Here is a 10,115-nt window from a genome sequence, read left to right on the forward strand (position 1 = left end):
CATTTTTAAGGTTTGCCTTGAGACAGTCTTCAAACCTCTTTTGTTTACCACCAGCATTACACTTTCTATTTTTAAGTTCGGAATAGAGTAGTTGGTTTGAAAGATGATAATCAGGCATCTGCACAACACAACCAGTCCAGTGAAGCTGATGTTGAAGAATCATTGCTTCAACACTGGTGATCTTTGCTTCTTCCAGTACACTGGTATTAGTTTGCCTGTCTTCCCAGGTGATGTGTAAAATTTTTCGGAGACACCGTTGATGGAATCTTTCAAGGAGCTGGAGATGGCGTTTATAAGTGGTCCATGTTTCACAAGCATACAGTAAGGTTGGTAGTACAGTAGCTTTGTAAACAAGCATTTTAGTTTCCATGCAAATGTCCTGGTCCTCAGACACTCTGCACTTCAGTCTGGAGAAAGCTGCACTCACAGAGCTCAGGCGATGCTGGATTTCGGCATCAGTGTCAGCTCTTGTGGAAAGGTAACTGCCCAGGTAGGCAGCCCTATGCTGGAGTGACCCCACCCCCACCAGAGCAAATTGGGTGTGCACTGAGCTGCCTGCCCACCCATGTAGGGGGAAGCCCAGCTGGCTGATGGGGTAGGAAAGGAGTGCTGGGCTGCTCTGGGGTTGTCTGTGTGGGGTTGCCTGCTTCACGCCCACTCAAAAATTTTGCGCCCAGGGCCACTGCCCCCCTGACACCCCCACACTACACCCCTGGCTCCATCCGGGTAGGACTTAGCCACACACTTGCATAAGAAGGAAGTCTAAATCTTGCTGGAGCTTCCTGGTTGAGGACTCCTTGCGAGAAATCCTCTCCTACTTCCCTTTTGGAAAGAGCGGGGTGACCAGGCCATGCGATTTCCTGACCTGTTATGTACTGAGTTGAATAGGATCCAAAAGGCAATGGTCTGAATGGTCCTAGAACAATAGGATCCAGAGTGCAGCAGTCTGATTGGTCCTAGAACAATAGAATCTAGAATGCAGCAGTCTGATTGGTCCACAGGAGCCACCCAATCCAGCTCCAGGTGGAAGTGAATCCGCAACCTGATTGGCTTACAAGCGAATCCCGGAATTAATCAATCACGTGGGGCCCATTGTGTAAATAATGTATATATAGCAGACATTCCGGGGGAACTTCTATTCCTCCTCACCACTATGAGCTGAATAAAGAGCATGAAATCCACTCTTGACTCCGAGTATATTTCACGACCCGAAAGTGGGAATGTTAGTCGAGGAATCTGCAGCGACTGTGTGTGGCAGAGGAAGACTCTGGATCAGGCAATGTTCTTGCAACGACAAGTCCTTGCGAATAAATGTACGGAGTCCAGCATTTTGTGTGCAATAAAGGCACCAGAACCTTTCCCACCTATATGCATCAAACAGAAAAGCTGGTAAATCTGATTGTGCCCGTCAGGGAGAGGTGGGTTAAGCCTGGGCTTTGGGTTTTAAAGAATTTTGCTTGTTCATTTATATTTTGTGGTCTTATTTGTTGTGCGCCGCTTTGGACAATGCGTGTGGGTAAGCAGCAATCGCTTAGCTGTGGTTCCTGCATTGCGGGGGCTGGACTAGATGATGCTGTGGGTCTCCTTCAACTCTACAATTCTGTTCTGTTCATAAATAAGTACACAGGTGATGAATGAAACTGGTGTGGACATTTATTTCAAAATAAAACAAGATTTCATTTTGCACCTTTGTCAAAGCTGTAACATTCTAAACTTACATGTTGGCTAAAAGCAACTATTAAAATAATTTGTTAAAAACAACTTGTTACACGATGGGCAGATTCCATCCACAGTGGAGGACCTGTGTGGCTTCATTGATTTCAGAGGGTGAACTGTGAGCAATGCCTTCGTTCCCACCCTGTTACCAATGATGGGCCTTGAAGGTGCTTGACTGAGCCTGGATCATGCCCAATATCTCTGATGGTATCCCTATACGCTTGAAATATACACAATGTCGTGTTTCTCGAGTAATTTGATGTAGTGTTCCAGCTGCATCATCTCCACCTCCATCTTCTCTTTGCGAAGTCTCTTCGGAATCGAATCGAGGAAAACGGAAAGACTTTGGTATTCGTGGTTGATCTCCTCCCAGTTTTTCTTCAGGCCCTGTGCAAAGGAAGGGAAAAGCAAACTCTAAGCAAACTTATGAAGTATGCGGCAGCAGAATGCCAAAATGTGCTTTATGTGCCTTTGCAGCCAGCAGTGCAGAAAGAAATTTAAACATGGATAAGATGAATGTATTTATTTCATAAAACATATGCACCGCTTGATTGTAAAAACAAGAACAGCCCTCAAAGCCGTTTTCAAAAGAGACAAAATAATAAAATTATCACTAAGAAAAATTAAGTACAATGATTTAAGATGTTGAAAGTTTTAAGTAACGATAGACTAAAAATAGATTAAGACTCGTATCAACTTTCTAAACATCTGAGTAGCTTGTGTAGACAAGAATGTATTTATCAGGCACCAAAAAGAGGACAGCGTAGGGGTCCGCCTGGTGTCAGGAGGCATAACTTGATAAACTTTTATCATGTTGCCTCTTCCTCACCTTTTCTCTTAACTAAAAAGCCCCAAACGCTGCAACCATTCCTCACAGGGGAGCCTCTCCAGCCCCATGATAATTTTGGTGTTCCTTTTCTGAGCCAACTTATTTCCTCCCAGCGGCGTAGCGTGGGTTATCAGCACCCGGGGCAAGGCAAGTAATTTGCGCCCCCTAACCCGGGGCAAGGCAAGTACAGTAATTTACTCTCCCAAGCAGCAGCAGCAGCAGCAGCAGCAGCAGCGAGGCTTCTCTTTCCCCCGGCGCTCTCCCGGAGCTGCCTCTTTTCTTTCCTTTTTTCCCTTTCTCCAAGGCTTTTCGCTTTCTCTCCTTAATTGATTCCCCCTCCACACCGCGGCGTTTCCTGGCTGCTTCCCCCCCCTTCCCCTCTCTCTCCTCCTCGCTCTGCTTGCCTTGCCCTGGCCCTGGCCTGCCTGAGGGCGCCCTGAGGAGACTCTGCTCTCCTTTTTGACCAGGCGAGGTGGAAAAAAGGGGGGGAAAGTCTCTTCCTGCCCCCTCGCCAGACTCCCGGCTCAGTGCGGCCAGTGGAGAGAGAGCCGCGGCAGCAGCGGCAAGGGCAGCAGCAGGTGCAGCCAGACCCCCGCCAACCAGCCCGCCCGCCCGCCCGGCCTCCTATCCTTTTTTGGCCCGCGGCAGAAGGCTTTGCTCTCCCCCTTCTGCGACCTCGTCGCCAAGCCGAGCGAGCGCGGGCTCCCTAACCCGTGGATTTTAGTAGGGGCAGAGAGCTGCTAGTGCGAGTGCGCCCCCCGCCCAAGTTGCGCCCGGTGCGGCCGGTCCCCCTGGCACCCCCCACGCTACGCCACTGTTTCCTCCCCCGTCCTGTCTGATCTGTGTCACCCCTGCGTACCTCCATGATTTTCTCCTTCTCTGCCTTGGAGAGTCTCGTCAGGCCTTTCTGCATGAGGGCTTGCTGGAGGTAAGCATCGCTCTCCTCCTGAGCCATCTTGGCGTCCATTATCCGCTTCTTAATGTATTTTGGTGTCACACCAAAATCCTGCAAGGAAAGCACACTTGGATGTCCCAAACGATGCATTGCAGAAAACAGCTGAACACCCCCTAATCTCCTCCTCCACCCCCACAAAGCATGGCAAGAAATTGACCGAGAAAATGTTCACTGTAGGAATAAACAAAGTGGCCAATACTTTAGTTTTGGTACTATGGAGATATATAGGTAAAGGGACCCCTGACCATTAGGTCCAGTCGTGGCCGACTCTGGGGTTGTGCTGCTCATCTCACTTTATTGGCCGAGGGAGCCGGCGTACATCTTCCAGGTCATGTGGCCACCATGACTAAGCTGCTTCTGGCGAACCAGAGCAGCTCATGGAAACGCCGTTTACCTTCCTGCTGGAGCGGTACCTATTTATCTACTTGCACTTTGACGTGCTTTCAAACTGCTAGGTGGGCAGGAGCAGGGACCGAGCAACGGGAGCTCACCCCATTGCAGGGATTCAAACCGCCAACCTTCTGATCAGCAAGTCCTAAGCTCTGTGGTTTAACCCACAGCGCCACACACGTCCCAATATATATGTGTGTGTATTAATCAATTATTTGCCCAATGAATCAGATCATCAGCAAAACACGAATCAAAGAAAACCATTTAATAATAATAATAACAAAAAAGTATTACTTATACTCCACCCATCTGGCTGGGTCTCCCCAGCCGCTCTGGGCGGCTTCCAACAGGATATTAAAAACACAATAAAACATTAAAAATTAATGTTTCCCTAAATAAGCCTGGTTTCAGATATCTTCTAAAAGTCAGATAGTTGTTTATTTCCTTGACATCTGGTGGGAGGATGTCCCACAGGGACGGAGCCACTACCAAGAAGGCCCTCTTGGGTTAGCGTCTTTAATGAGTCTATGTAAGGCCTCTTGAACCTTAGCAACACATTTAAAATATTATTTTAACCAAAGCATCCGAGATTTTTAAAGGTGCCTAGAGAAGGGCATCTCCAAGGAGGGCTGAGAGAGACCCCAAATCTGAAAATCCTGGAGAGCTTTTGCTGCAAGCCAGTGTAGGCAACACTGGGCCAAATGGCCCAAGACTCAGATCCAGAAAAAGCAGCTTCCTATGCTCCTCTGAACCATACCTTTTTGTGGAGGTATCTTTGAACGAGCCCTGAATCATCCAGGAGGAACTTGTCTCCCTTCCGCACGTCAACACATGCCCGTAGGGGCTTCTTGGCCACGGCCATGATGGCCTCGGCAACGTTTGAGGAGATGTAATCCTTCTTGCTTCGGATGCCCATGATGGGGTGGTCATTCCTCTCGGGCACATTCAGCCCTGGCGGCTTCTTCATGCCTTGGTTCCTTCTTCCTGCATTGTTTTGGGAAAGCCACACGTTTGCAACTGTTTTATCAGCAAAGAACTGCCTTGGGGACCCTCTGGCACGCAGGCCCTCTCCCCTCCTGCGGTTTCTGGCAACTGGGATTCAGAAGCATCGCTGCCTCCAACTGTGGAGGGCAGAGCAGAGCCACCCTGGCTTGGGGCCACCCATCGATATCTCCTCCATGAATGGTTCCCCCAAAGAATTGTTGGTGCTGAGAGTTGTTCCCTTCCCAGGGTTACAGTTTGGCTGACAGGAGCGAGCCAGCAGTAAATCACACTGAGCAAGTTGGAGTTAACTCCTTAGAAGCAAAAGCAGGATGTGTCAGGCCCTCTTCATGCCTCACCTGGTTCTTGGAGACCACCAAGGAGGTGAGCTGATCACAGCAGGAGGGGGAGACACCCATGACTCTTCACCATCCAGACCCATCTCTGCCTCTTGGTCTCCCTCCTCTCCTGCTTCAGCTTCTGCCTCTGAATTTGGACTCCTCTCTGCCACAGACTCTCCCCGCTCACTAAGCCCTGTTGCCTCTCCGGCTTCTGATACCTCCTCTTCCCATCTTCTCCCTCATCTCCTTCTTCCCACTCATTGTCCCACCACCCCTCCCTGGGCTCTGAGCCTTCTTTCCTTGGTGGTTCCTTATCTGGTTCCTCCCACCATTCCTCTGCTCCCAACGTAGGTGCCGAGTGTGTGGGCTTGTGGGTGCTCCAGGCCTCACAACCTTCCCCATGAAGGGGCAGGGCACCCACAATTTTTTTTTTGTCCCACCAGGGAAAAGGCAAGGTATACAGAAATAAACAACAACAGCACAGTTGCACACTGGGTTCACTTGCAGCCCCAGAAGAAAGCAGAACTTTTCTAGGTAGACCTGGTCTGGTCCAGTGTCCAGCTGTTCTCTCAGACCAGATGCAGAATCCTAAAATCATACAGTTGAAAAGTTGGAAGGGACACAAAGGGTCAACTAGTGCAACTCCCCGCAATGTACAGAGGATGCAAAGTGGTGGTTGTGGACGGTGGTCCTCTCTCAAATGCTTTCCAAGAGGATTAGGAGAGACCCATAGCACAGAAGATTTAAATGGCTCCGGAGATTCGTGCTTCCAACCAACCTCACCCTGACCCCACGGTTCTGCTAAAACGTACGCTTTAAGAGCTTGGGCTCGTTGGCATGCTTCCGAAGAAACTCTCTTGGAGTGGGGATGTAGAGCTTGGGGATCCCCATGGTTTTGGAGGGCGCCGTCTTCCTCTCTTGGATTTCACGTATCACAGTTGGCTTGAAGGTCGACATAAACCTTTTGTTCAAGAGGTAGCGGAAAGAAGCACACCATTTATATTTCAAGAGTCATTGGCCGGCCGTCAGGCAATGTGGGGCAGCTGCCTCAGGTGGCAGGTGCTGGGGGGTGGGGTGAGGTGGTAGTGGGAGCCATTTGGAGCTGAAGTGACTTTAAATAAATAACTAAAGGTAAATAAATAAGGCAAAGAGCTCCCACTACAGTCGACATGACTAGCTTGCCCCATTGATCTCACTAATGCCCACGTTTGACTGACTACGGCTGGATCCAACCCACCAAATTAATTTCCTTTAAAATGATTTGGAGTGCGATGAGAGCCCCTCTGTACTATTTCCCAAGGGGTGTTTGTTTTTTTTAAAAAAATTAATGTTTGCTAGTTTGCCCCCATACCTGACCGTCTTGACAGGTTTTTTCTCCTCTTTGGGAATCAGGTTGTAGATAATCTCCTCGGCATAGAAGGCAGTCATCTTCAGGCTTCGGGCAAAAGTCCTGGAGAGAGCTGCATTGAAATTGCACAATGCAGAGGTTTTCAACGTTTTTGAGTCCAAGGCTCCCTGGACCAACTACCTTTCTTTCTGCAGCTCCCCTGTGGGGCTCAGGAGCCCAGTTATGCCACCCCTTCTCTGCAGAGCCGGCAGCCCCTCACCCATTTTCAAACACCCTCCCTTGTGGAGTGATTCCTCAGCCTCCTCTCCCCTCTTCTTGGGAGTCCTCTGGGCAGCCGCTGCTGCCGCCCCTGGCCTCTGAGCTGCCCCTGTGCCCCATAGAGAGGTGCCTCCTCACCCTGCCCCACAGGGGCCAGGGACTTGTCTGTCCATTCCCAACAGCAAGGGCTGGTTGGCTGGGCTCCCTCACCCACTTGCTTGCTTACTCTGAAGCCGCCTCAACTCCTGGCAATCAGGACCCACTGGCCAGCCCCAGAGGCCCCATTCAACTGGGAAGCTCGTAGCCAGGGCTGCTGCAAACAACAGCCACACAAGCCTTTGGGAGGCAGAGACAAGAGAGGGCATCCGAGGATGGAGGGAAGGAAAGAGGGAGAGAGGCCAGTGTTGCCAGCGGCACCCCTGACCATCATTCAAGGCACCCCAGGGTACCATGGCACACTGGTTGAAAACCCCTGGCACAAGGCATTAGTCGAGGCACAAAGTGGGTAAGGGCCAGTTTAGGAGGAGCCTAGCACTGCCTGCTAAAGTGAAAAACGACTATGGATTGGGTTGAGTAAGTGTTTCCACTTATGGTTGGATGAAGAGATGGTGAGGCGTTAGGGTGGCAGAAGACAGTTGGCCAGAGGATGAAACATCCAAGATGAGGTACCGTATTTTTCTGTGTATAAGATGCCCCTGTGGATAAGATGCCCCCTATTGTTTGGGACTCAAAATTAAGAAAATGCACTAGCCGTGTATAAGACGACCCCTTATTTTAAACTTCAAAAATTTCGGAAAAAATATAGTCTTATACATGGAAAAATACGGTATATTCTTTTTCCTATATAGGGAGTTTGTCCTAATGGAAAGCTCTTGCAGACTCCTTGAACTCTGTCCTGCAATGCAGTACTGAATAATGTCTGATCAACCGGGAATATTAGTGTGAAGGCACCATATCTGAACCCCTAAGGGGAAATTTTTGCAGGCGAGGAACCAAACCCCCAGGAGAGAGGACTACTGAATCTTACAAATATGCTCTCTCGGCAGCCAGACTTTTAGATGACAACAACAACAGTGGTTTGGGATTCATTTTCAGGAAGTGATTGTTAGCGCTTGAGAGCCAGAAAACTGAGGGGCACAAATCTATGGTGTAACTCAATTTGGAGTACTGCGTGCAGTTCTGGATATTTTCAAATTCTACAATATCCAAAAAGGATATTGTAGAATTTGAAAAGGTTCGGAAAAGGGCATCCAAAATGACTGAGCGAGTGGAGCGACTCCCCTGAGAGTTGCAGCATTTTGAGTCTAGAGGAAAGGCGAGTTCGAGGCGACATACTAGAAGTTTATAAAATTATGCTTCTCTCAAAACACCAGAAGTTGTGGACATGCAGTGAAGCTGAATGTTGGAAGATTCAGGTCAGATAAAAGATGGGGCTTATTCATGCAGCACAGAGTTTAACTGTGGAACTCCCTGCCACAGGAAGCAGCCATGGCCACCAACCTGGATGGCTTTAAAAGAGGGTTAGACAAATTCATGGAGGAAGAGGAGGAGGAAAGGGCTCTGGGTGGCTCTGGGTGCAAATCCTGCTTGTCAGTTTCCTTTTGGGGCGTCTAGTTGGGCCCTGGGCAAAGAGGATCCTGGATTAGACAGGTCATTGGCCTGATCCAGCAGGGTCTCCTTAGGTTCTTTTGAGTAGATGATGAACCTGGGACTGTTGTTCTGCCCCCCCCCTTACACTGATGCTCCCCACAACCTCTCTTCTTAGGGGTCCTCCCTCTCCACTAACCGTTTCCTTATTCTCCATATCATTTTTGTTAAATCTTCCAAAACATTTACCACCATATACTTTTTTTTAAACACTAACCGTTTCTGAGCAGATTTGAACAAGTTGGACACCCCCACCCCGCCCCACAGCTCAGGTGGCAGGTGGCAGTTGGGATTCTGAAGGGAGGGAGGAGGGCCCCCCAGGTGTGCGCAGAGGCTCCGCCCACTGGTCGCATGCTTCTCCCAGGAGGGAGGGGCTCCAAACTCATCCTCCCCTGCCCCTGAGGCGGGCAGTTTTCTTGAGCTGGTCCACAGCCACCCCTGCGAGGGAGGGCAGCAGCTCTCTTTCTTCCGCTTATGGTGGAAACATCACTTCCTATCATATCCATCCTATATTAACTCTCGAAGATGGACAGGCTGCCCAGAGGAGGAGAAAGAGACCCCTCCCCACATGCTCAGATTAATGGCTTGAACTCAAACGGGTAACCAGACCTCTGAGCCCAGACTTCCTATGCAGACAAGGTCTCACTGTGGCCAGCGATTGTACTGCAGCATCCCGCACTTGCTACAGCTTCTGGATCAGACACGGGGGAAGCTCCACACAGAGCACATGGCAGTAACTCAGTCCTGAAGTACTCAGTGCATGAACCACCGTGGCAAGGCTTCCCTGGTCCAGGAATGGCTGTTGGACCAATCGTGGCTGGTCAAAGGCCACCTGAACGCAAAAGGTTTAAGACTCGGTAGAGGAGATGAGTTCCAGACCCCATGTGTCCCCGTTCAGCTGAACTCTCTTAGACGCCCACCTGGGATCTTCCCACTCGGCATCCTTTCCCAGGACACTCCATTCCATTCCTCTTCCCACCCACTTTTCCATTTCTTCCCCAGCAGCGACTCAGCCTTCCTGGGCCGCTGTGCTTTGGGCTGGTTAGTCTCCCCCGGGAAATATTTTTTCCTGAAAGGTGGTGGGATGTGTACGTGTTGTGCTTCTGCAAACCTGGGGGTTCCTGCTACCCACCCAAATCTGCTAATATTTCTGCTGTTAGCTAGATAAGGATCGGCATTCAGAGAACAAGCTTGCTCTCTCTCTCTGTGTACAATCCCTTCTGCTTTCTGTCTTATTCAATAATATACTGTAATTTCAAAACATACCACAGATTGATTGCTCAAATGGACAGCAGCTTCCTCCTTTTTGGCTTTGCTAACCTGCAGCCACTTTTGTTAAAATAGATATTGTTAAGTAAAATGATGTGCTGTTTCTGTGACTGACATGCATTAAAATAATGGGCGCGTTCCTTTCTTGTACTGCAGGCCGATATGGGAACAAGATGTGTAATTTATGAAATTTATGACTTGCTTGCTTGGAAAACAGACCCTCCAAGTGTCCTTATTTTCCAGGGACATCCCTGATTTAGAGAAGCCATCCCAGTTTCTGATTTGATCCCAGAATGTCTCACTTTTCCTTAGGACGTCCCTATTTTCACTGGAGAAATGTTGGAGGGTATGGAGTTACCTGACCCCTGAGCTGTCTGAGGG

The 10,115-nt window shown here is 49.4% G+C and overlaps 1 protein-coding gene across 1 annotated transcript; it reads right to left on the reverse strand.

Moving 5' to 3' along the window:
- Positions 1 to 1,631: 1,631 nt before the first annotated feature.
- LOC307199235 (enkurin-like) lies at positions 1,632 to 9,126 on the reverse strand. The gene is made up of 6 exons (XM_079947005.1): positions 8,683 to 9,126; positions 6,564 to 6,672; positions 6,025 to 6,173; positions 4,648 to 4,874; positions 3,405 to 3,551; positions 1,632 to 2,103 (listed from the first exon to the last, which is right to left on the reverse strand). The coding sequence occupies exons 1-6, from the start codon at positions 8,969 to 8,971 to the stop codon at positions 1,930 to 1,932; spliced, it is 1,095 nt and encodes a 364-aa protein (XP_079803131.1). The 5' UTR covers positions 8,972 to 9,126; the 3' UTR covers positions 1,632 to 1,929.
- Positions 9,127 to 10,115: the final 989 nt, after the last annotated feature.

Source organism: Podarcis cretensis (assembly GCF_951804945.1).
Source record: "Podarcis cretensis genome assembly, chromosome: 12".
NCBI classification, from domain to species: domain Eukaryota; kingdom Metazoa; phylum Chordata; class Lepidosauria; order Squamata; family Lacertidae; genus Podarcis; species Podarcis cretensis.